A 27,611-nucleotide genomic window follows, 5' to 3' on the forward strand; every position below is an offset into this window, starting at 1 on the left:
CTGTTTCCCTTGAGCCGACATCACACTATCGATTGTTGCCTCTGTTGAGTCGCTCCCGCTCTCTGCGTTCTTTCATCCCGCTCATCTGCTGCTCGGCTCCGCCTCCTCTCGGGTCTGCCACCTTGTATTTTATTTAACTAATTTTGTTTTTAAGTTTTGAAATATCACTCAATTACCTAATGTTGTAGCAGTATTAGTCACCATGGTAGTAGTTTACGGGTAGTCATTTTTATGAAGGTCCAGTAATTTGTTGCTCTCATGCTTACATTTCCTTCAGGACCGAAACTGCCAGTTTCGATCAGGCCGCTGGCCGCCTGAAAGCGACGGCCATGGGATTGGACACGGAATGGCTGAGTCGCGGCGGACTGGCCAACATTTGCAGCATTGCCCTCATGGATTTTTGCGGTGGTATGGAGATCCGCCCCGTTCCCCCCACTTCCGTCCCGCTCCTGCAGATGAGTTGTTAACGACGTCATCAGAGCGCGTACCACCACAGACCCGCCCCGGAAGGTAAATTCACCTCAAATAGTCTTTCGGCCACCTGTCGGTGCCAACGACAGGTTTTTGGGTCGGTCCACAGTGCTTGCTCAAGACCACCAGCAGCCTATAAAGACGTGTTGCGTGTAGCAGCATTGTTGTCGCCGAGATTTTTTTTGACTTTTCCAAACATTGCGAGTTGTCTTGTTCACAGCGGGATTGAGTTAAAGTGGGCCAGGCTCTTCAATCTCCACAACTGAGAGGATTTTTTTCGGACTTTTTCAACATTGTGAGTTGCCTTGTTGACAACGGGATTGAGTGACAGTGGGCCAGGATCATCTATCTCGACAACAGAGAGCTGTGATTCTGAAAGCTCTGTCTGCGGTGGAGAACTAAATGGGGTCAGTACTAGCAGCGGAACACCTCCTGCACATTGTGTGCAGCAGGGAAGCACGCAGGAGAAGATGGTGCCAGGTCCAACGGCTGCAGAGGCAGCGGGGAAGGGATACAGCACACATGGCTGAGGAACATGCAGAAGGCCATGGAGATGGCGACAGAGAGGTGCCCCAGGAAGGACCACAAGAAGGGCCTGCATCAGGAGGGTCAGACGCCGCACCACATAGTGGGCAAGATGGACAGGAGGAAGCATGCACAGAAGGCAGATGCTTGCCAGCAGCAGGCTGCAGAGAGTGAGGACCAACAAGAGCAGGAGGGAGAAGGCAATAAGGCAGCTGTCAGAGGAAGAGGTGAACATAGATGTGGGGGAAAAAGGCCCTAGCGTCAAAGGGTCTACAGACAGCAGTTCTCATACATGGACTTGACGGATGACCGGTGTCTCCGGAGACTGCGATTCCGCAAGGTCTTCGTGATGGAGCTATGCAATCTTCTGCAGCCTGAAACAAAGTTGAGGGCAGCTCTGACTGTCGCATCCAAGGTCACCATCGCACTCAATTTATGTGTGACTGGATCGTTTCAAGCTGCAACAGCAGATATCTCCAACATCTGCCAGGTGACAGATGTTCTCTCTAAGAGGAGGGACTACATATCCTTCCCGATGAGCAAGGAGCAGCAGTTGGAACGGCAGACCAGATTGCGAGCTTCCCCAGGGTTCAGGGCACCATAGATTGCGCCCACGTTGCATTGAAGGCGCCACAGAACAATCCCGAGATCTTCAGAAACCACAAGGGATTCCACTACCTCAATGTCCAGCTGGTGCGTGACCACAACCACAAAATCATGGCAATTGATGCCCGGTATCCTGGCAGCAGCCGCGATGCTTTCATCCTGCGCCAGACCTGTGTGCCAGGCGTCTTTGCTGGGCCAAACCAAGATTGCGGCTGGCTCCTTAGAGACAAGGGCTACCCACTCTGCACATGGCTGCTGACTCCCCTTTGCAACTCCAGGACTACTGCACAGCAATCATACAATGATTGTCATTCAGCCACCAGGTGCATCATTGAGCAGATCATCGGAATCCTTAAACAGAGGTTCCGTTGCCTGGATCGCTCAGGAGGCGTGTTGCAGTACTCGCCTGAGCGGGTCTCCTTATTCGTGGTTATCTGCTGCATGCTTCACAACCTGGCAATCATGAGGGGACAACCATTGAAGGACGAGGCAGCAGTACCACCTGAGGAGGAGGACCAGGTGGAGGAGGCGCAGGAGCACGACGCACAGGAGGAGGAGGAGGAGGCACAGGAGGAGAACCAGGATGCGGGTTGGCGGCCACACAGGAGGCGGCGTCGCCATGCATACCCTGTAAGGGAAGTGCTAAACCATCTCATTGCTGCTCATTTCTGCTGAGTTCATGCGCACTTTACCCTTCATCTGTACATCTCCATGGGCAAACCAATGAGCCCTTTCACACTTCATTGCCCACAGTGAAATGAGAGAGCAACACATATATTCAAACACAAAATAAAGATTTATTACACTAGAAATAATGGAGGCGCAAAACATACACATTATCAGTTCTCACCCTTGTGCATTTCCTTATAACCCTTCTTACGCATACCTGGAACTGCACTGCAGTGTCTCCCCTGTGGCTGCATCATGGCTCTGGGAAGAGCCTGCTATGTGTGGCAGGCTGCTGTGTTCTAGGTGTAGAAGCTACAGATGCCCTCGACCAGCTCTGGCCCTAGAAGTGCCGGCTGCATCCTCCTCAGCGCCTTCAGTCGGAATTGGCTGGGGCGATTCCATGCTTGGCAGCAATGGCGGAGTGGCAGGTTTCGGCTCAGGACTGCAGTGATACTGAGAGAGCACATCAGGATCCTGGTCCGAGGAGCCTGTGCCACTTCCCCGAGGCAGCACTTCACCATCCCCACCAATTGGCTGGAGTACAGGTCAGTGGGGTAGAAACGACAGCAATAAGAAGCTCCGTGGCGCATTGCCCAGAGTGCATGAGCATTCTGAGCTTCCAGGGCAGCAGCCATCCTCTCCAAAGCAGCACTCAGTCATTTGTTCTCTTGCGTCTGTGCTGAAATGGCAGCTGCCGCATCACCCATGACACATGGCATCATAGCTGGATACGCACTGTCACTCTGAGAGTCCATCAGCGTCTGCACACTGGCAACGATGAGCTTCATGGTGTGCACAGAGCTGTCCACAATGCGGGAGGCAGACTCTTCCACGCTCCTGACCACTTGCGACAGGCTCTCAGGCACTCTTGCCATTGCCCCCAACATCTGCGAATGCATGACCTCTACCCTTATTTCATAAGCCCCAACATCAATGGGCTCGTCTGAGTCCTCTGCAGCAGAACTCACGAGCAAACTCGCCCCCCCGGAGAGATGGCACCCGACATTGCCTTTGCCCTTGACTATGTTGCAACCCACTAGGCCCCAGTGCATCACCCAGTGCAGACCCCTCTGCTAATTCTAACTGTGCTGATTGCATACTTCCAGTATCCGAGCTGGCGCATGAGAGTGTCGGAAGCAGTGACACGGTGCTAGCAGCACTGTCCACCTTTTCCTCGCCTTCATCCAACATGCCAGCAATCCTGACTTTGGCTCCCACTCGTCTCAAGGATGTCCTCCTGACTATGGCTCCTACTCTCCACAAGGGTGTCCTCCTGACTATGGCTCCTACTCTCCACAAGGGTGTCCTCCTGACTATGGCTCCTACTCTCCACAAGGGTGTCCTCCTGACTATGGCTCCCAGTCGCTTCAAGGGACTCGATCCCGCTCTGGCTCACACCCGGGGTCTCATCTGCAATCAAAATGGCACACGTAGTCCGGTGAGGGCGAGGCATTACAACATGCAGCAACCAACTTGCACACAATCATAAGCAATTGCCTGATAGATGCTTGGACTTTCAGGGAGAAATGGCATTAAAGGAAGGCCTTCACTTACCAATGCTGCCCTCAGTGTGATCCACACGACTGGTGGCCACAGGGAAGGCAACATGTGGGCCCACTAGCCGCTGCACCCTTTCTTCAATATCAGTCAGCTGCTGAGTATTGGTCTCGCCCCCACCTGCCCTCTGTTGCTCCAAACGGTTGTGAGATACCTTGGCCTGCAAAGCAAAAAAGGGTTGTTGAGGAGCAGTGTCATGAGGCCTCAGCAATGAGTGAAAGTGTGGGTCCATTAAATGCTGGTGTAACTCTGAAATGAAAGGGAGCCTCCATTGCGAGTATACACATATATACACATGCCTCACCAATCAAATGGTACTTCACTGACTATATAGTGAAGGTGGGAAGTAAGAGAAAGTGACGGAGAGGCTCGCAAATGGAAGGTGAGGAGTTGGGGGAACATGTACTCACTTTCATCAGTCGAATTATGTCGTTTAGCCTTTTGCGTCATTGAGTGGCGGTGTGGTCATGAATGGAGGTCCCCAACACCTCCACAGCGATCTCTCTCCAGGCATAGAAACATAGAAAATAGAAACATAGAAAATAGGTGCAGGAGCTGCCATTCGGCCCTTCGAGCCTGCACCACCATTCAATATGATCATAGCTGATTATGCAACTTCAGTACCCCATTCCTGCTTTCTCTCCATACCCCTTGATTCCTTTAGCCGTAAGGGTCACATCTAACTCCCTTTTGAATACATCTAACGAACTGGCCCCAACAACTTTCTGTGGTAGAGAATTCCACAGGTTCACAATTCTCTGAGTGAAGAAGTTTCTCCTCATCTCGGTCCTAAATGGCTTACCCCTTATCCTTTGACTGTGACCCCTGATTCTGGACTTCCCCAACATCGGGAACATTCTTCCTGCATCTAACCTGTCCAATCCCGTCAGAATTTTATATGTTTCTATGAGATTCCCTCTCATTCTTCTAAATTCCAGTGAATATAAGCCTAATTGAACCAGTCTTTCTTCATATGTCAGTCCTGCCATCCCGGGAATCAGTCTGGTGAACCTTCGCTGCACTCCCTCAATAGCAAGAATGTCCTTCCTCAGATTAGCGCCACTGGGTCTGCCTGTGTCTGGATACAGAACGCACCTCCTTCCCTCCACAGCTTGGATCAGGGTCTCGAGTTCTACATCAGAAAAGCGGCTGGTCTTCCTTAGACCTCTGGCATTAGCCATTCCTTCGCAAGCAACAGAGACAAACTCAGTGCTCAGGGCTTAGCTGCAAAACCTGCCCTTTGAGAAGGCCAGGGAGCAGCTGCCTCATTATGAGCAAATCGGCAACAGTTGAATTTCGTGGCTCAATCGGTCACTCTGCACCCACACCGCTGCAAAAAGCCCAGTCCCGCCATCAATGCCACACCACTCATTTTTTTCAGCAAAAATGCTGAATTTCCCTCTAATGACCACTGCATCCATTGCGGCGGTGATGAACGGTAAAAAGCAGTAGGTGCGCCTCATTTCGGGCGATGGGCAATTTCGACTCCTTAGCTTATTATCGCTATTATAATATTTTGTGGCAATTGTCTATACAGAAACTCTTCAGAGTGCCCACCATTCTAGATGATTTGATGGCATTAACACAGGATGACAGAACAAACAGAAAAGTCAACAGGACAGATATAGAAGATTTGAGATACCGATTAAGTGTATTAGAAACTGCAGATAGCTGACAGTGGGCCGGAATTTGCAGTGGGTTATAATGGCGAACGGTTATTACCCCTCTGAAACTGACCGCAACATCAGGATGTAGTGCATGCGCATCTAAACACGAAAATCCTTAAGTTGCAGTCAATCATTCACTGCTCTGACACAGGCTGCACTGTGCCGCCCCCCCCCTCCCCCACCCTGCCCCAGAGCTGGCAATCAGTGTAATGAGTGAAAAGTGAAACTGATGAAAACTTGGGCTTGTCCATAATAGTATCACTGTTAAATAGCCCTTAAATGTTAAGCCTTGTTCAATTAGGTATAACTGGGGCTTTAAGACTGCTAAACAAACATTATGGCCCTGAAAAACTAATTTTAATTTTGTGGAGTGTCAAATTTCTCCATTTTGGTAAAAATTACAATTTTTAAGAAACTTTAAAAAAAATTGTTCATGATATTTCAGATTCTAACTCATCCACATGTGAGATAAAATCAGCTTCTCATTTCCTGCTTCCCAATCTGAGAATTATGCAAGATAATTGGCTGCTTAGACAGCTGCTGACATCACAGCAGCATCTCACTGGGAAATTCCCACCATAGAGCGCTGAAATCACTTGAAACTTCGAAAAAGGCAAACTTCTCGCCCAAGAGATCAAGATCTCCGTGAGTAGCCTTCTTCAGGGCCAGCGGCAAACGTTTCGCTTCACCGCTGACCACAAATTCCGGACATTTTCACCTTGTAACTAATCACTTACATAGCTCTTGGCAGTGGTACTGCTTCCTGCACTGAACTGGGATTTTCTTCCTCCAGAGGGAGCTCTGCATCTCCCCAGGGGTTTAGAAGTTGTTGCGAAGGCACTGAGCTTGTACTCTTAATCTTCTCAGAGATAGGTTCTGTTACTGGCGATGGTGTTGACACTCGTGAAGGAGTACGAGTCGGTGTGATAGCAGGAGTACCAACAGGACTCGTTTTTTCTGGAGGTTCCAGTTCTACAGCATCTATGACTGAGTTAAAAAATTGGAGTTATTTATTCTAAGTCACAATATCGGAGTATAGGAACAGGGATAAAACATTTGAACCATTGAGCCTGCTTTGCCATTTTATTAATCATACTTGCTCTTCAAATTTTTAAAATCCAAACCATTCCCAAGTAAGTATCTATCATATTTAAACACCTTTATTAACTCTGCCTCTATGGTCTTCTGAGGCAATGCTTTCCACATTCTTACAATTGCTTTTGTGAATTTTTTTCTCACCAGTATTCACTTTTAACTGAATTAGTTCTAAATTTAAGATATTGCTGTTCCCTTGTTTCTGATTACCCTACTACAGGGAAGAGTCATTCCCTATCTACCTTTGCAATTCCCTTCAATAACATATCAGTCATGTCATCCTTTAATCTTCTCATCTCTAGGGAATATGACTCATGTTAACCCAGTTTCTCATCATAATTGTGAACATACGAACAATGACAGACAGGTAAAGACCATCTGGTCCATCGAGCCTGTTCCACACAATTGCGATACCTCGTGTATCACAACATATATACTCCGCCCCACCTGAAACCATGTAATCCCCTGAGAGAGGCAAAAAAAACATTAAAAACCTAGGCCAATTTGGGAAAGAAAATCTGCGAAATTCCTCTCTGACCCATCTAAGCGATCAAAACTAGTCCAGGAGATCAGTCTGGCCATGAGTAAGTCCCCTTACCCCGGTATTATGCTGGTGAATTGTCACTGAACTTTTTCCCAAGGCCAGTATATTCTTCCTAAAATGGAGTGCCCAAAACTGATGCCATTGATTTGCACACTAGCTTAACTTACATCCATTTGGATTCTTCTATTCTATTAGAATGACTACCAATCACATTGCTCCTTCATTAGTCTTGAGGTCTTCAAAAAACTGTTAGAGATAGCTTGACAAAAGGAGACTCCCAGAACATCAGAACCTGGAGAAGGAACACCTCCATCCCCTCCAATTATTTTAGCCTCCATTTTGAAATTATTTACTTAATTCTCTAGCAGCTTTAGTAGAGGGAGGATAGCTGGCCTTGCTCCCATGCTTCTGCCTCTCTCTCAGTGAGAGGATGACCCACGATCTCATCCCTTTTTTCCTCTGAAGCACCTTTACTCAACCTGGTGATTCCATGACAGGTCAGCTGAACTCACAAGCTTGCTGGCTGGTGTGAACGCTCACTCGTCTATTTGATGGAGTAGGTAGTTAGTGTAATGTCTGTAAGCTTGTAATGTTTGTAGCTCCACACTGTGGATGTGGACGTATTGTGTACTACAAGTGCATAGTTAATCATTAAACAGAACTAGGCAGTTTCCAGAGTCTTCCGAGAGAGCTGCCTCCATGTTAGGAGCTGTGTGTGCTTGTGCTCTGTGAATATATCACACCATACTAACACATTATGCTACCAGATTGCTTTCCCCAATATCTAAAGTAAAATATCGGTGTATAAAATGTTTGTTAACAGTTATATTCAAAAGCTAGTGAACTTGCCTTCAATTAAATGTAATTCTACTGCACATAGACTCATAAAATGTAACAGTGCAGACATAGGCTGTTCAGCCCAAGTCTATGCCAGTGATTTTCTCTAGAAGAGCCACACACAGTCTAATCCCCCTTTCCTGTTCATTTGCCATTTCATTTAATGTTCCTCTTTATTCAAGCCTTTTAAAAATAATTTATGGACTCTACTTCACCAATGGTTTGTGTCAGAGAATTCCACATTTTAACCACCCTCTGTGTAAGCAGTTCTTTTTTAACCTCCTCTCTAATTCTTTTTGTGTTTATCTTAAATTTGTGCTTTTTTTATCATCTTATGGACATGTGGAAAGAATGTAACCCTACTATCAGGTCATCCCTTAGCCATCTCAGCTCTAGAGAAAAAACCCTAATTTCTCAAGTCTCTTATCATAACTGTAACATCCAAGTGAGTCTATGCTGGTCTGTTGCCATTGCTTTTATATCCTTCCTTTGATGGGATGCCCAAAACAGTAACCAATCTTCAACTGCAGCCTAACTAGAGTCTTATACAAGTTCAGTATCATCTCCTTGCATTTGTATTCTTTGCCTCTATGGTTTACAAGAGATTGATAACATTTGTTCCTGTACTCATTAGAATGCACCCAAATGAGAAAGGCTCAGGAAAGATGTGATTAGTATAAATATATATTTGAGATACACAATCTATTCTTCTCTCTTAACCCTTTCATGTCCACTCATAAAATTCCCTATGGTTTGCATTACTATGGTTTGGCTGACTGTTCTAAAAGCTTTGCATTAAAGTGCGAAGACACTTCAAGCCCACAATGATGTCTAAGTTGGACAATTAAGGACAAGCAAAAAGCAGAGCGGCTGATCACTTTCTGAAAGGCAGAAGGGAAAATAAATCAACCTTTCACATCTTTAAGACCACATCTGCTAGAAATTGCCCTCTACCCTTTGTTGGAATCATTTGTATGAAAAAGCAGGCAGGTGGCGTTGATGATCAAAAATGAACAGGAATGTTGAACCTAATGATATCTTTGCATGTTAAAACTTATGTTGTATTAAGTGTGTCCTGACTTGAATAAATGTTGAGAAATGTAATCAGATTGGTAATCAAAGCTCATGCGTCAGATTTTCTTTAATGCTGAATATGTCAGTCTAACCCAATTTCTTTCAATAATCTGATTTGACTCCATTTCTCAACATGTATGAATATGTTGTAACTCTGGCAGGAGACATGGGGAAACCCTCAGGTAAATGGCACTAGTGGCTTTTTGTACTGTTTCCCTGGGGGTTCCATCAGTCTCCCATTGGAATTACAGTGGGAGACCGGTACAATCCCAGTGGAATTTCAGGGCTAACATGTTCTTTTCTCGTAAAAAATGATCTTTGAAAAATCTCTTCTTGTCATATGGGAAATTGTACTATCACAATGACGGGAAATATATAAAAGGAGACTGAACAGTGACACCAAGAGTCGAGGTCTTATTATCCAATAATTATCATAACAATTGTTCAAGTGTATCTTTTATATAATAAAATGTGTGCTGGAATTTGTTCTAATGTCCAAATAAATTGAAGCCTTGTTGTGTGTTTTTACACCAAGAAGATTCTACATTATCTTACACTCTATGGAACACACTCTCAGTCAAAGAAGTTGCTGCTCACCTGGTGATGACTTCAATGAAGGTTCTAATTCTGGTTCAGATTCTGATTCTTTCTCTTCTGACACAGCTACAGAATCTTGGGGTGTGACATCTGGTGTTTGGATCAGAGATGGACCTCTAGCAGGAGGGGATGGAGTGTGTTGGGGGGTTGGATCTGGTGTTGGGATCAGCATTGTCTGCAAGAATGGTAAAATATCAAACAAATTAGATACACAGACAGAAATTTTGTGTGAATATAACCAGAAACCTCCAACTAATATGGGAAAACAGATTGCCACACAAAGTAAATTATTAGCCGCCATAGTGTTTCGAGAGCCGAGATCCTTGTAGATTGTGGCAGAGCAGTGGCAAATGGAATTTATTTCAGAGAAGTGTGAGGTGATGCACTTTGGGAGGGCTAATAAGGAAAGGGTATACACATTAAGCGGTAGGCCACTTAATAGTGTAGATGAACAAACGGACCTTGGAGTGCTTGTCCACAGATCCCTGAAAGTAGCTGGCCAGGTGGATAGGGTGGTTAAAAAGGCATATGGAATGCTTGCCTTTATTGGCCGAGGCATAGAATATAAGAGCAGGGAGGTTATGCAGGAGTTAAATTAAAAAGTAGGACCTCAAAGGTAGTAATCTCAGGTTTGCTACCAGTGCCACGTGCTAGTCAGAGTAGAAATAGCAAGATAGTTAAGATGAATACATGGCTTGAGGAATAGAAACATAGAAACATAGAAAATAGGTGCAGGAGTAGGCCATTCGGCCCTTCTAGCCTGCACCACCATTCAATGAGTTCATGGCTGAACATTCAACTTCAGTACCCCATTCCTGCTTTCTCGCCATACCCCTTGATCCCCCTAGTAGTAAGGACCTCATCTAACTCCTTTTTGAATATATTTAGTGAATTGGCCTCAACAACTTTCTGTGGTAGAGAATTCCACAGGTTCACCACTCTCTGGGTGAAGAAGTTCCTCCGCATCTCGGTCCTAAATGGCTTACCCCTTATCCTTAGACTGTGATCTCTGGTTCTGGACTTCCCCAACATTGGGAACATTCTTCCTGCATCTAACCTGTCTAACCCCGTCAGAATTTTAAATGTTTCTATGAGGTCCCCTCTCATTCTTCTGAACTCCAGTGAATACAAGCCCAGTTGATCCAGTCTTTCCTGATAGGTCAGTCCTGCCATCCCGGGAATCAGTCTGGTGAACCTTCGCTGCACTCCCTCAAGAGCAAGAATGTCCTTCCTCAGGTAAGGAGACCAAAACTGTACACAATACTCCAGGTGTGGCCTCACCAATGCCCTGTACAACTATAGCAACACCTCCCTGCCCCTGTACTCAAATCCCCTTGCTATGAAAGCCAACATGCCATTTGCTTTCTTAACCGCCTGCTGCACCTGCATGCCAACCTTCAATGACTGATGTACCACGACACCCAGGTCTCTTTGCACCACCCCTTTTCCTAATCTGTCACCATTCAGATAATAGAATGGTGCAACACTATCCCTAATTTCCCTTGTTAGCCATGGTTGAGCCACCTTCCCCGCTTTATTTTTACGCCAGATAGGGATGTACAATTGTTGAAGTTCATCCATGTGATCTTTAAATGTCTGCCATTGCCTATCCACTGTCAACCCTTTAAGTATCATTCGCCAGTCTATCCTAGCCAATTCACGTCGCATACCATCGAAGTTACCTTTCTTTCAATTCAGGACCCTAGTCTCTGAATTAACTGTGTCACTCTCCATTTTAATAAAGAATTCTACCATATTATGGTCACTCTTCCCCAAGGGGTCTCGCACGACAAGATTGCTAATTAATCCTCTCTCATTACACAACACCCAGTTTAGGATGGCCTGCACTCGAGTTGGTTCCTCGACATATTGGTCTAGAAAATCATCCTTTATACACTCCAGGAAATCCTCCTCCACAATATTGCTACCAGTTTGGTTAGCCCAATCTATATGTAGATTAAAGTCACCCATGATAACTGCTGTACCTTAATTGCATGCATCTCTAATTTCCTGTTTGATGCCATCCTCAACCTTACTACTTCTGTTTGGTGGTCTGTACACAAATCCCACTAATGTTTTCTGCAGCTCTACCCACATCATCCAAGCTAATGTACTTCCTTACTATAGCGTTAATCTCCTCTTTAACCAGTAACGCTACGCCACCTCCTTTTCCTTTCTGTCTATCCTTCCTGGCGGGGTGGCTTCATTTAAGGGTAAGGTGTCATCGCGCCTCAACCAAGTTTCCATCAGGGCCATAATGTCGATGCCATCATCCACGATAAGCTCATGGATGGCAAGGGCTTTGTTCACATGCGAACAGGCATTCTGGAGGGAGATGCGGAGAGGGTTGGTGACGGCCTGTCAAGTTCTCTAGTCTACAACACAGAGATGATTTGAACTCATAACAAAAATGTCAGCAGCTGCCAGTGACGAGTCTTTAATAAAGTAAAGTCTACTCCACCTTTGTGTAAATTGAGTTTAGCCTCTTTAAATAATATATTCTAACCACTTCATGCAATTTTCAACATTTTATAACTGAAAACAATATGATACATTTCTAAATAGATTAGGTTTTAGGTTACGTAGTGTGCTGGCCTATCACCTATACAATATACACTATTGCAGCATGAAGTGATAAGGTCACAATTCTCCTCACATTCTCAATCACAGCCGGGTTATCAAGGAAGTGCCAAGTAGAGGCCAATTGGTTTCCCCGAGGCAAAGAGTAGTAGTCAGATTAGACCGTCACGAATTGAGCTAATAAATTATAATGGTGTAGGATTTTTTTAAAAATTAGCCTAGAAATTGGACATGGCCACGAAATTGGCAGTGTGAAAACCAAATGATGTTAAGTCGCGCCAACTGAAAATGGTCCAGGTAGCACGCAAAATTCGTGCTCACTCTTTAGTAACATGATTATTTTCATGGTTTGAGCGCTAAAACTGCTGGTCATTGGCTTAATGCTCAATAGGTGGACCAATATCAGGACCAATCTAATTCACGGTCATATTTGGCACAGGCTTTTTCCACTACTTAAAGGAAAGACGCATTGATGCTGCAGCACCTCATTGTCAGGGTGGCTGGGTTTGTAGCTGCTCCAGCAACCCGATGGAGAAGCTCAAGGACAAGCAAGACGGCATATTGTCGCCCATGGAGAGAGCCCGGAGGTTCTCTGATGTAGCTCTGGAGGCACTCATAGTGGCCGTGGAGAGAAGAGAGGGTGTCCTCTACCTGCAAAGTTGCAGGAAGCCCTCACCCTAAACATCCTGTACCATAGATTCAAATCCGAGGCTGATAAAAGGAGGCCTGAGAACGGGGACAGAGCTGTACGAGAATGGAGGCGGCTAAAAGAAGGCCTGAGAGTGGGGACTGAGCTGAATGAGATCGGAGGCAGATAATAGGAGGCCCGAGAGCAGGGAGTGAGCGGCAGCGGCAAAAAACACCACAAGGAGTGACGTCACAGGATAGCTGGTAACTGATTGGTTGGTAAAGGTCACATAGTTTTTCTTTGTTACTAACTGGCCCCGAACCTGAATATCACTTTAGCCTATTTGTCTTGTAGTCTTTAACTAAGGGCAGAGGGCTATACTAAAAACTTTAGTTAATTAATTTTGCAAATAGAGGCACGGCAGGGCAGCTCAGTCATATGGAATGCACATCCTGTGCCATGTGGGAAATCCTGGACGCTTCTCATGGCCTGGACGACCATGTGTGCAGGAAGTGTCGGCAGCTACGCCATGTTTCGGAACTTGAGCAGCAGCTGGAGTCACAACAGTGCATCAGCGAGGCTGAGAACTTCGTGGATAGCACGTATCTAGAGGTGGCCATCCCGCAGCTTAGGAGTGTGCAGGCAGAGAGGGAATAGGTGATTGCCAGACAGAAGAGGACCACCAGGCAGGTAGAGCAGGAGTCCCCTGATTGCATCTCTATCTCCAACCAGTATTCTGTTCTGAGTACTGGTGGGGCACGATGGTTCCTCTGGGGAGTGCAGCTCGAGGCAGGTCCACAGCTGTATGGGGAGCGGGGAGGGAGGAAGAAGAGTGAAAGAGCAATAGTGGTAGGGGATTTGACAGTTAGGGGAGCAGCTGCAGGTGTGACTCCACGATGGTATGTTGCCTCCCTGGTGCCAGGGCCAAGGATGTCACTGTGCGGCTGCAGGACATTCTGAGGGAGGAGGGTGAACAGCCAGAGGTCGTGACCCATATCGGTTCAGGTTGAACCTCCCTTATCCGGCACCCTCGGGACTTGGCCTGTGCCGAATAAGGGATTTTGCCGGATAAAGGGAGGTCAGCCAGGGAGTTGAGGGGGGAGGGGGAGGAGGAGGTCAGAGCCCCGGGCGGGCCCTAAGTGTTGGCGGACCCCCAGCGGGCCGAGTGTCAGCAGGCCCCAACGGGCCGAGCGGCGGCGTGGCCCCAGCGGGTCAAGTGTCGGCGCGCCCCAGCAGGCCGAGTGTCAGCGGGCCAAGTGTCAGCACAGCCCCAGCGAGTGTCGGCGCAGCTCCAGCAGGCCGAGTGTCAGCGGGTACCTAGCAGGCCGAGTGTCAGCGGGCCAAGTGTCAGCACAGCCCCAGCGAGTGTCGGCGCAGCTCCAGCAGGCCGAGTGTCAGCGGGTACCTAGCGGGCCGAGTGTCAGCGGGCCAAGTGTCGGCGCGGCCCCAGCAGGCCGAGCGTCGCCGGGTCCCTAGCGGCCCGAGTGGCAGTGGGCCCCAGAGGGTCGATTGTCGGCGTGGCCCCAGTGAGTGTTGGCATGGCCCCAGTGGGCCAAGAGTTGGCGCGGCCCCAGCGGGTGTCGGCGCGGCCCCAGCGGGTCGATTGTCGGCGCGGCCCCAAAGTTGAGGTAGAGGTCGGCCGCGTTGTGCGCATGCGCCCCCAGCCACCAGAATCATGCCGGACGACAGGTGGTGCCGGATAAGGAAGTCCCGGATAAGGGAGGTCCAACCTATACCAACGACATCGGAAGAAAGAGGGATGAGGTCCTGCAGGCAGATTTTATGGTGTTAGGAGACAGATTAAAAAGCAGCACCCCAAAGATAGTAATTTCCAGAATTCTCCCGGTGCCACGAGCTAGTGAGTACAGAAATAGGATGGAGCAGATGAATGCGTGGCTGCAGAGATGGTGCAGGAGGGAGAGCTTTAGATTCCTGGGCATTGGGTCCGTTTCTGGGGGGGGCTTGGACCTGTGCAAGCCGGACAGGTTGCATGTCAACACAGCCGGGACCAATATCCTTGTAGCAGGATGTTACTAATGCTGTTGGGGAGGGTTCAAACTAGCTTGGCAGGGGGATGGGAACCTGAGATGGGGTGGAAGCAAAGCTGGAATTGGAAAGCAGAAAATTAGAAAGTGAATTTGGAAGGCAGAGGAAACAAAGGCTAGAAAATAGACAGCGAGGGAGTTTGGCAGTGTTAAACAGTATATATTTCAATGCAAGGTGTCTAGGTAATAAGGCAGATAAGCTGAGAGCACAGAGACATTTGGGAGTATGATATTATAGGGCCAAAATTCAGGGTCTCAAAGAGACCCGTTAAATCTCGTTTGCGACGGCCATTGCTAAAAATCGAATGGCCGCCACTTTGGGGTCAACTGGCCGACCCGAGCAAAATTCAGTTCGGGGATTTTTCGGCCTGGACCCCATCCCGCCCAAGTAGATGCACCGCCAATTTAAAATGAAATAAATACTTACCCAGCTATTTTCACCTTGATCTGTCGATCTCCCACCGCGTGGTGCCCCCGACAGGTTTTTCTACCGGTGCACCTTCTGAAGACTGTGTGCGGCCCAGCAGCGCGGCTGCCTTAAAGGGGAGGGCCCACAGCCACAATGCAAACATTTTTGCCGGCAGACCTGCCGATCGGCCGGCAAAATACTGCCCTCAGGTTCAGCCGGGCCGCCTGGCTACCCCTCTTGGATACCAGGCCGCTGTCCTGGCCAAAACCCTCCCTGGTGGCCCAGTGGCCAAGGTTAAAAAATGATAGAATCTCTCCCCTTTAACAGAGGGAAGAGAGCGTGGTGATGTACACGCGCTGTGAAGTCACCATGTTGATTGACGGCGGCGGATGGCCCAAACGACCCATTTTCAGCCAGTCAGCCTGGCTTTGAGTCTAAGGTCCGCCCCATTATGATCCATTTCCTGCAGGACTTTGAAAAAAATTCTCAGTCCTGAAAATGGATCCACTCACGGCACCGAGTTCCAGCAGTGAGTACCAGTTAAAAAATCATAGGTGTGACAGCTTTCTGGTGCACCTGAATTTCGGCCCTATAGCTATTACTAAGACATGGCTGCAAGGGCAGTTCAATTTCCTGGTTACAGGGTTTTCAGACAGGATAGAGAGGGGGATAAAAAAGGGGGGTCACAGTATTGATTAAAGAAACAATTACAGCTGTGAGGATGGGATGATATGTTAAAAGGATGATCAACCGAGGCCATATGGGTTGTATTGAAGAACAAAAAAGTGCAATCACACTGCTGGGAGTGTATTATAGACCAACAAACAGTCAGAGGGAGATAGAAGAGCAAATATGTAGGCAAATTTCTGAGAAGTGCAAAACTATAGGGCAGTAATAGTAGGTGATTTCAACTAACCTAATATTAACTGGGATAGAATCAGCGTGAAAGGTATAGAGGTAGCAGAATTCCTAAAATGCATTCAGGAACAAAAAATAAAGACTTGCATTTATATAGTGCCTTTCACGACCACTGGACGTCTCAAAGTGCTTCACAATCAATGAAGTAATTTTGGAGTGTAGTCACTGTAGTAATGTTGGAAACGGGGCAGCCAACTTGCGCACAGCAAACTCCCACAAACAGCAATGTGATAATGATCAGATAATTTGTTTTAGTTATGTTGATTGAGGATTAAATATTAGCCAGGACACCGAGGACAACTTTTCTTCGAAATAGTGAAATGGGATCTTTTACGTCCACCTGAGAGGGTATATGCGGCCTCGATTTAACATCTCATCCAAAATACGGCACCTCTGACAGTGCAGCACTCCCTCAGCACTGCACTGGCGTGTCAGCCTAGATTTATGTGTTCAAGTTGCTGGAGCGGGACTTGGACCATGACCTCTGACTTAGAGGTAAGTGTGTTACGCGCTGAGCCACAGCTGACACAAGCTGAACTCTTTTAGCCAGTTTTTAGCAAGCCCAACAAGAGAGAGGACGATTCTAGACTTAGTTTTAGGGAATTATGCTGGTAGTGATTTAGGGTAGTTATGGAAAAGGACAATAATAGACCAGGAATAAAAATTCTCAATTGGGGGAAAGCTAATTTTACTAAGCTGAGATGTGATTTAGCTAAAATGGATTGGAAACAACTATTTGAAGGTAAATCAGTGTCAGAGCAGTGGGAGGCATTCAAGGATGAGTATGTTCCCTTCAAGAAAAAGGCTGGGACTATCAAATCTAGAGCCCCCTGCATGTCAAGGAGCATACAGGATAGGATAAAGAAAAAAAGGGAGGTTTATGACAGATACCGAGGTTTCAATACTGCAGAAACCCTAGAGGAGTACAGAAAGTGTAGGGGTGAAATTAAAAAGGAAATTAGGAAAGCAAAGAGAGAGCATTAAACAATTTTGGCAAGTAAAATCAAGGAAAACCCAAAGATGTTTTACAAATACATTAAGAGCAAGAGGATAACTAAAGAAAGAGTAGGGCCTATTAGAGACCATAAAGGTAATGTGTGTATGGAAGTGGAAAACATGGGTATGGTTCTTAATGAATACATTGCATCTGTTTTCAGAAATGAGAGAGGCGATGCAGACATTGCAATCAGGGAGAAGGAGTGTGAAATATTACATGAGATAAACATAGTGAGAGAAGAAGTATTAAGGGGTTAAGCAGCTTTGAAAGTGGATAAATACCAAGCCCGATGAAATGTATCCCAGGCTGTTGAGAATCAAAAGAGAAAATAGCAGAGGCTCTGACTATCATTTTCCAATCCTCTCTGGCTACTGTTGTGGGACTGGAGGACTGCTAACATGGTACCTTTATTTAAAACGGGAGAAAGGGATAGACCGAGTAATTACAGGCCAGTCAGCCTAACCTCGGTGGTGGGAAAATTATTGGAAATAATTCTGAGGGACAGGATAAATCTTCATTTAGAATGACACGGATTAATCAAGGACAATCAGCATGGATTTGTTAAGGGAAGGTCGTGTCTGACTAACTTGATTGAATTTTTTGAGGAGTTAACAAAGAGGGTCGGTGAGGGTAGTGCGTTTGATGTAGTGTATATGGATATTAGCAAGGCTTTTGATAAGGTTCCACATGACAGACTGATCACAAAAGTAAAAAGCCTATGGGATCCAAGGCAAAGTGGCAAGGGTAATGGTTGATGGGTGTTTTTGTGACTGGAAGGCTGTTTCGAGTGAGGTCCTGCAGGGCTCAGTACTAGATCACTTGCTTTTTGTGGTATATATCAATGATTTAGACCTAAATGTAGGGGGTATGATTAAGAAGTTTTCAGATGATACTAAAATCAGCTGTGTTGGTAATAATGAAGAAGAAAGCTGTAGACTGCAGGAAGATATGAATGAATTGGTCAGGTGGGCAGAACAGTAGTAAATGGAATTCAAGCCGGAGCAGTGTGAGGTAATGCATTTGGGGAGGACTAACAAGGCAAGACTAACACATTAAATGATAGGACACTGAGATGTGTAGTGGAATAAAGGGACCTTGTCCACAGATCCCTGAAGGTAGCAGGTCAGGTAGATAAGGTGGTTATGAAGGCATACAGAATACTTGCCTTTCTAAGCTGGGGCATAGAATACAAGAGCAGGGAGGTTATGCTTGAACTGTATAAAACACTAGTTAGGCCACAGCTTGAGTACTGTGTGCAGTTCTGGTCACCACATTACAGGAAAGATGTAATTGCACTAAAGAGGATACAGAGGGGATTTACGAGGATGTTGCCTGGACTGGAGAATTTTAGCTATGAGGAAAGATTCGATAGGCTGGGATTTGAGGGGAAACTTTTTCACGCAGAGGATGGTGGGGGTCTGGAACTCACTGCCTGAAAGGGTGGTAGAGGCAGAAACCCTTACCACATTTAAAAAGTGCTTAGATGTGCACTTGAAGTGCTGTAACCTACAAGGTTACGAACTAAGAGCTGGAAAGTGGAATTAGGCAAGATAGCTCTTTGTTGGCTGGAACAGTCACAGTGGGCTGAAATGGCCTCCTTCTGTGCTGTAAATGTCTATAATTCTATGATATGGCAGGAGATAGCAGACCATGTGACGGCCAGCACTGTGGTCCCCAGGTCCGCCATCCAGTGCAGGAAGAAGTTTAATGACCTCACACGAGTGGTCAAGGTGAGTGAAGGCTTCAGCAAATGCCACATACCACCATCTGCACCACAGGCCTCACACACTGCTCAATGCACCACACCCCCAGCACTTACCCAGCAACAATCTCTCCTGACCACCGCTCACACCTCACAATCATAGCTTCATTTCACCCTCACAACCTTATAATGCTGCAACGCTCACACCCACATCTCACACCATGCACACACTGACAACTATTCAACTATGGCAGGCATATCACCCAAACATATTGCCGTACACTCACTCGCACACTTCTCTTTTTCTTGCAGGCCAAACTGACAAATAATCCGGGAGCAGCAGCAGACAGGTGGAGGCCAGGCGGACACTTAGGACTCCAATCAGCTGGAGGAACGAGTACTCCAGATCATTTGGCAGCAATTGGTAAGGCCATGGCAACCCTTGGGGACAATAACGGTATGTTCATTCCTAATCCTTCTTCTCACATCCCACTTCTCCCTCAGCCCACATTTTTTTCTTACATTCAAGCTACTCATGCTGTAATGCATGCATTTCTGCCTTCCTGCCCCCTTCACCTCACCATAACCCAACACTTGTGCCTTTCTGCTTCAACAAGCACCCGGGCAGTCCGTCCCAAGAAAGTGAGGGGGGAGAAGAAGAGGAGGAAGAAGACACAGCGTCACTGCATCTCTCAGACACCAGCTCAGAAACTGACACTACGCGAACTTTAGAGGCAAGTGTAGATGCGGGATCTACACAGGGTGAGGTACTGGGCACGAGTGGGCTTCAGCAAGGCCAAGAGTAGCTCAGAGGCCAGCTCCCCAAAGGGCGAGTTCGCGCATGAGTTCTGCTGCACAGGACTCAGATCATGACCTCACACGAGTGGTCAAGGTGAGTGAAGGGGAGTCCTTTGGAAGAAGGGTGATGGACATGCACACCGATTTGATGGGTACAATGGCAAGTCTGCCAAAAAGCATCTTGGCAATGTCAAGAAACGTGGATGAGTCTGCCTCCAACATTGCACGCGGCTCTGCACAGAGCATGGAGCCCAGGTTTTCCAGCCTGGAAATGATGGTACACTCCCAAAGAGACTGCGGCGACCCAGACATGATGGTGCGCATGATGGGCAAAGTCGCAGCTTCCATTGCAGCGACCCAATGTCTTGTTGCAGCAGCAGAAGCTCAGACTGCCCTCATGCTTGGTGCTCCCTCCGCCAAAGATCCTGGAATGCGAGATCAACTGCCAGTACAGCCCCCATGACTGTGAGGAAGTATTTGAGCAGAAGCGTTTAAAAAAGTAATGAAGGCATTCTGCACTTGCAGCAACACTCTCTTAGAAGCTTGAAAGAAGTTAATAAGGTTGGTGGAGTTGCAGAAAGTAGCACAGAGCCAGTCTAATTGCATAACCATTTCAGATGCAACTGATTGCTGCTGGAGCCTCCTTCCAGCTGTTGTACGCTTGCTCTGCCATTGTTGTTTAGGCAGTAAGTTGAACGGCGAAATCCAATGCTGCAGATTGGGCATCAAGTGAGGGCTGCATACTCGCTGACATCACAATCTGGTTAATTTCAATTCCTCCAACGATCGCGTTTATCGGCAACCCTACATCCCTCGCAAAAAGGTGAAACCCTCTACCCGCTGGTGGAAGAGCTCCAGTCGCTGTTTTTCTGCCATTTCATGGTGGCAACGGGTGGCATTAAACACCTGAATTTTCAACCCATTATTTTTAATTGTAAACATGTGCCCGATAAATATATTAAACATCTCTTGATAATCAGTTATACAGTCTACAGAAGTGTACTTTTACCATGCTATTATTCTGGGACTAACTGACCAATCAAATCCACAAACTATCTGTGAGACTATGTAAAAATCCCAACTGAATCTCATAATCTGAAGACTGGGAAGAAGCAAAAGGAGACTGTGTTATGCAGTGGATTATAGACACAGTCCTTGTCATGTATCTTACATTATTATATATAACTGTATCCTAACATGCTATACATGACTGTAATAAGATATGACTTGTAACCACCAGCATACCTTACCACCAGGGGTGCACTTGCAAGAGACAGGTATATAAGGACAGGTCTCAGGCAAGTGCAGCATTCCAGAGCTGTGAAATAAAGGTGCAGGTCCAGAGTGACCTTGACTTCACTACATGCCTCGTGTGAATCTGTACTGAGGGGACAGGGCTTTACAGTGGCGACGAGTTACGGGATTACAGAATCCACAGAATGGCGAACAACGGATCAGATGAAAAGTACAATGCGGGAGACAATTGGGAGGACTTTATAGAAATGCTCCAGCAAAGCTTTGTAACCAAAGACTGGTTAGGCGATGATAAGGCACAGACCAGGCACAGACAACTGTGCCGACGCACTCAGCAGGCTACCCCTGGCGACAACAGAAGGGTCTGACGAACAGGACTGTGAGATAGTCATGGCAATCAATGCCTTTTGAGTCCACAGGTTCGCCCATAACGGCTCGCCCAATCAGAGCCTGGACGGCCAGCGACCCCACGTTATCCTTAGTAAAAAGATGTGTCCTAACCGGTGACTGGGCAGAGGCTCGCGATGTCTGCCCCGAGGAATTAAAACCCTCTCACAGGCGCATGCATGAGCTATCACTACAAGCAGACTGCCAGATGTGGGGCAGCCGAGTAGTCATGCCTCTGCGAGGCAGAGAGGCATTTGTCCGGGAGCTCCACCGCGAGCTTGGAGCTCTGCGTCCGAAGGTGCACCATTTGTGCCCAACTCAACAATGCCCCCAAGGAGGCTCCACTGAGCCCCTGGCCTACCAAACTGTGGTCGCGGATGCATGTAGACTATGCAGGCCCATTCATGGGCAAAATGTTCCTCGTAGTTGTAGATGCATTTTCAAAGTGGATCGAATGCACCATTTTAAACTCGAGCACAACCTCCACCACTGTGGAGAGCCTCGCAACCATGATTGCAACGCACGGAATCCCTGACATATTGGTCAGTGACAATGGTCCGTGCTTCATCAGCGCAGAATTCCAAGACTTTATAATTGACCACGGCATAAATCACGTCAAGACGGCACCGTTCAAGCCGGCCTCCAACGGCCAGGCGGAGAGAGTAGTGCAAATCATTAAACAAGGCATGCTTAAAATCCAAGGTCCCACGCTGCAGGGTCGCCTGTCGCGACTGCTGCTGGCATACAGATCTCGTTCGCACTTACTCACTGGGATCCCCCCCGCGCAACTGTTGATGAAAAGGACTTTAAAAACAAGGCTCTCATTAATCCTCCCAGACATGCACGAAATCGTTGAGGCAAAGCGCTGTAAGCTGACTGAGTACCATGACAGAAATTCGAGGGGGAGATGGAATGAGATAGGGAACAAAGTGTTTGTACTAAACTATGGCAGGGGTCCCAAATGGCTTGCAGGGACAGTAACGGGCAAGAAAGGAAACAGGCTACTGGTAGTACAAATGGACAATGGCAAAACCTGCCGGAGGCATGTAGACCAAGTCAAAAACAGATTTACCAACAACACTGCGGAACCAAAGGCAGACTACAATGTGGAACTCGCACCACACCTGGTGGACAGACAGAGGGAATAACCTGAGGAAAGGGCAATCCCAACAGACAGCCCAGGCGAGTCAACAACAATCACACCAATCGAAACAGACAGCCCAGACGAGATACCAACAACCACACCCAAAGAAAAACAGACACCAAGGCAAACAACTGAACCACAACTCAGACGCTCCACGCGAGAGCGTAGACCACCTGAGAGACTGAACCTATAAAGACAATAAGACCTTGGGGGAGGGTGATGTCATGTATCTTACATTATTATATATAACTGTATCCTAACATGCTATACATGACTGTAATAAGATATGACCTGTAACCACCAGCATACCTTACCACCAGGGGTGTATTTGCAAGAGACAGGTATATAAGGACAGGTCTCAGGCAAGTGCAGCATTCCAGAGCTGTGAAATAAAGGTGCAGGTCCAGAGTGACCTTGACTTCACTACATGCCTCGTGTGAATCTGTACTGAGGGGACAGGACTTTACAGTCCTTCCAACTCCTGGATCCAGATCCAAATGCAGTACAGATTCTCTCGTGGTTGTAGGCTGCAATTAAATTCAACAAAATTTACCACTGATGCGAATGAGCATGGCAGGTCATGAAAACTGTGAAAGGACTGCCCAAAGTACAGCTGTGCTTTGTTTTAATAATGTATTTCAGTTCGACTCCAGGACCAGCAATCAATGTCCTGTTCTACCATATAATTTTGGAGTGCAATAATGCTCTCAAAGAAAGTATGGGGAGACTGCAATGACACACTAATACCAGGTAATATCAGGACTAATAAATAAAAATCGAGAGGTACATTCAAAAACAATCTTGAGGGGATTTACCCAGAGGAATTCTTTCACTAAGAATGCTTAATTGTACTGTTCCTTTAAGGATTCTAGCTAAGTAGTTTCAAACTCATTCCTAGTGGAATAGGCATTAGTAAATGCTAAATGTGTATTTTCCTGTTATATGATACAAATAAAAAGCCCTGTATTGTATTAAACTTAATACTCAGCATAAATCATGTCCAGTTTGTGAATCAAACTATCCAGATAGCATGGGGGAGTAGATGCTCATTCTGAAACACCAGCATAATTTTAGCCACAGTTTTGTAATAAACATGCCACTGCTGATGCTTACATTTCAAACCAGCACAATGCAGGTCAGGTATTGCAAAGCATGCTGAGAAATCAAACCATGAGCAGATATGATTATACCACTCCCCATTTCCATAATATACCATTTATGTTTTTATTAGAATTTAGACTCAGTATCAGATATTATTCTCATATATTAAGATAAATGTGCTCAGCGCTCCAAGTGTTTTGTAGAATAAGATGCCTTCTTACCGGTGAAGGTGTTTTTCGTTGAGGAAGTTCTCGTACAGGAGTTCTGCTCTCACTCTGGCGCTGGCCCAGCATGATGGCAATAATTTCGGCAAGAGCTTCATCTACAAACTGTCGAACCATTTGAGAGTCCACAGGAACACCTGCATCCACAAACAACTGGAAGCCTCCTCCGCCAGCAGCTTCAACTATTTTGGAAGCAAATAATAACATTCAGCACTCTTAGCTCTGGAAACTATTCTCATAACAGAATAAATATTCATGTATAATGTTGTATAAATTTCATTTTCTGTTTTTACAAAAGAAATCTGTGCAGAAATGAAGTGCTTCTTTAACAACTGCCAGTGCTAGATTTACATGTTAACACTTTGGCCTTCACTTGGAGAGGAAGAAAAAAAGCTGATTTCACGGAAATGAATTTTTTTTTAGTGAAAGTGTATGTTTCATTAATGGTAACGATATTAAGGGGCCGAAATTACCCCTTCCCTTAAGGCCTGTTGCCACTGGAAATCGGTGGCCACGCTGCGGAGTGGAATGGCCGCTGATTTTTAGTGGAATTTTGAAAATTCCGCTCCTGCAGTATCCCGGGGGTGACTCGATCCCCCCACTACCACTCCGCTGCTGCAGATCCATCCTAAGTGCGTCATCAGAGCACGTATCGCTGATGTTCCCCCCAATCGCAAAATTCCGCCGAGAAAATCTTGCTCCCGCTGCTTGGTGCCACCGACAGCTTTGAAGTGCTTGTAAAATGGCGATGCAGCTGCCACTAAAAGGGGCGGACCTACTGCCGCAGCCGCCATATTAATTTTTTTTGTCGGCCGACTGCCATGTCGGGCCGACAATTATGCCACCAGGTTCAGCCAGGCCGCCAACAGGCCCGGCCGAAACCCTCCCTGGTGGCCCAATGGACCTAACTTAAAGAATGGCAGTGGCTCTCCCCTTTAAGTGATCTGCTGATCTGCTACACTGATGAGTTACAGTGGCGGACAGTCCGCCCACCCCTCAACTTCCACCCCTCTGCTTACCGAACTTCCGCTCACTGCTGCACCTCTGCCCTCATTATGACCGACTTCCGGGCTGTTGAAAAAAAAAGCCAAAGAGCGGAATTTCGCTCAAGAGGCCACCGCATCCACCGTGCCAGTAAAAACAGCTGAAACAGTGTAGGTGCGCCACCTTTCCGGCGGGGGGCAATTTTGGCTCCTAAATCTCGGGGGGTGGGGGGGAAATCCAGATATGGCACTAACAGAAATATCATGAGAAAAAGTATGTTGCCGTTTACCCAAGAAACATACGATGCGTTGGCATCTTTTTCAGAAATACTGATCCAAAAACCATTTACAGGCTTCAAATCAGGCTCAGGTCATTTATATTAATTGATAACACTGAATGTTAAATGCTGAGAAGGGTGACAGAATGTGCTGCAGGATGTTAGTGTGCTAGTTCACAATCAATAGGATGTGGATTTGAACTTGTGATCCCCATATGGTGCATCCGGGAGGACGCTCAGCACCTTGTCGAGAGCATGCAGAAATCAAGCGCAGGCAGTGGAAAGAGAGAGTGGCAAACCAGTCCCACTCCTTCCTTCCCTCAACAACTAGCTGCCCCACTTGTGACAGAGACTGTGGTTCTCGTATTGGACGATTCAGCCACCTAAGAACTCATGTTAAGAGTGGAAGCAAGTCTTCCTCGATTCCGAGGGACTGCCTATGATGATGATGATGATGATGATGATGATTTATCAATTTCAGCCATACTATCAGAGTGGGTCACAGAATGGAAAGCAGAGAATCCCCACAGGGCGAAGAACAAAACCAGTAACCAAGTCACAGAGGCTACTCTCTTGTGGCTCCTAGTGGTTGGTTTGCAGTGAGGCATTGCTGAAACCTGCCATCCCGTCACGGAAAGGCATGTGTCACAAGAAATCTTCAGAGGAAAACAATGGAAAAAACTTACAAAATCCCAAAACATGTAGTCATGGTCGTAAAAATAGTGTGCACAAAGAGGTAAGAATGCAATCTTGTTCAATTAAAACAAGTTTGCAGGAGCGTTGTTAAGGCTTCTGAAGATAAATTTAAATCTGAATTAAAGTGGTACTTTGACCTGATGCTCGATATTTTACAATATGGCAAAGGTGCTCTGAAACCACATAACTTTGCAGTGAGATATATGGAGTAAAGAGAGCTGGAGACTCACCAATATCTGAGCCCGAAAGCATACTCTCCTCACATTCGGACTGGCTGAAATGTGGCACAGGCTGTTGCTGTAAGGGATACATCTCACTAATGATACGGGACATGAGCTCTTGTTCAACCCTATTAGAATAAGGATTTCAATATTTGATAACATAAAGAAAATCACCATATTATACAGGTAGGTCTTAAAAATAACAAGTCCGCAATTCAAAGGGTTCCAATGTCTCAGACACATCACCTACCACTCAATCAGCTGGTTTTCTATGGATTCCTTGCGTTTTATCATTCTGTCTGCAATGTCAACAGCTGGCTGAGGGGCAGGGGCAGGGGCAGAGGGAGGGAATGGTGGACCATTGTAAGAGGCAGCGATGGACTCAGCAAAACCCTCTAGCTCTATACCTGGTTCAGGTGATCCTTGAAGTTCATTATCGGTCTCAAGCTCCTAAACACACAAAACAGGCAGAAAATAGAAAAACATCAGATAAATATACTTGTGTTGCATTCCATTGTAGTCAGCTCAGTTTTGCCCAGAAAATGGTAATTTAATGACGTTCTTTCCCTTTCTAGATCTTTGATATCTACACTGAAATCTAAAATTAAAAAGAAAATGTATTCTCACATTCCAAATTTCTGTAACGGTTTAATCCTGATCAAGTTTACTTTTTTATTGCAGTACCCTGTATTCTTATGTACTTTCGGCTCTTTTCCTATATTTGTTTAGGAACATTGCAGAGTTAGCCTCTGAACAAAGAATGTACTTGTGAACAAGATATATTTTGTACTCAATGTCTTATTACCGGCAATAAGTGTGTACCTTAAGTGTGCTATAAAGAGGAAAATAGGGAAAAGCTTTAAAATGCCATCGGTATATCACTTTTATTTTCTCTAAATATCCTGCATTTATGCATTCTGTACCTCAGACTATTTTATCCACCATCTTGAAAATCAATTCAGTAGGATTAAAACCAGAATTGGTAGCAGCTGGGATCCCAACAATTATATATCTTAAAAAAAAATTAAACTATTACTTACCAATTTTCCCGAACTTGAAAACATTTGATTCCTTGTATGATACAGCTTCAGAGAAGTCAGACAACTCTGCTAACCTCACCCAACTTACATAGAATTACATAGAATCTACAGTTTAGAATCAGGTCATTGAGCCCAATTGATCTATGCTGGTGTTCATACTCCACACGTGTCTCCACCCACTCTAGTTACATCTTCCCACCTTGTGCCTGTACCCCGCTATTCCATTCTCCCTCGTGTATGCATCTAGCCTCCACTTAAATGCATCAATGTTTCAAACACTCCATGTGGCAATGGGTTGCACATTCTCATCACTCTGTGTGAAGAGATTCCTTCAAAATTCTTTATTTGATCTGTTAGTGGATCCATCATATTTATGTCCCCTTGTTTTTTAATTTATAAAATGATTCTGTTATTGAGGTGTACATATACAGTTTCTTAGAACAACAGAAGAAATGCTACATTGCAGAGTACCTGCTTTTTGCAAACTAAGTGCCTGATGTAGTCTTATTCATGTGTGAGCCTTGCCAGTGAGTGGTGGATGGCTATTCAATCATGGAGGGCATC

At 46.2% G+C, this 27,611-nt stretch overlaps 1 protein-coding gene across 4 annotated transcripts in view; it reads right to left on the minus strand.

Moving 5' to 3' along the window:
• kiaa0586 (KIAA0586 ortholog) overlaps positions 1-27,611 on the minus strand; it is an 800,223-nt gene that overhangs the window by 164,558 nt on the left and 608,054 nt on the right. For all 4 annotated transcript variants that reach the window (XM_070879138.1, XM_070879139.1, XM_070879135.1 and 1 more), the window contains 5 exons: positions 26,258-26,457; positions 26,017-26,135; positions 23,827-24,011; positions 9,643-9,817; positions 6,233-6,482 (listed from right to left, as the gene is read on the minus strand). In XM_070879138.1, the coding sequence (XP_070735239.1) occupies positions 6,233-6,482; positions 9,643-9,817; positions 23,827-24,011; positions 26,017-26,135; positions 26,258-26,457 (929 nt within the window). The remainder of the gene's footprint in view (positions 1-6,232; positions 6,483-9,642; positions 9,818-23,826; positions 24,012-26,016; positions 26,136-26,257; positions 26,458-27,611) is intronic.

Source organism: Pristiophorus japonicus, chromosome 4, assembly GCF_044704955.1.
Source record: "Pristiophorus japonicus isolate sPriJap1 chromosome 4, sPriJap1.hap1, whole genome shotgun sequence".
Lineage (NCBI taxonomy): Eukaryota > Metazoa > Chordata > Chondrichthyes > Pristiophoridae > Pristiophorus > Pristiophorus japonicus.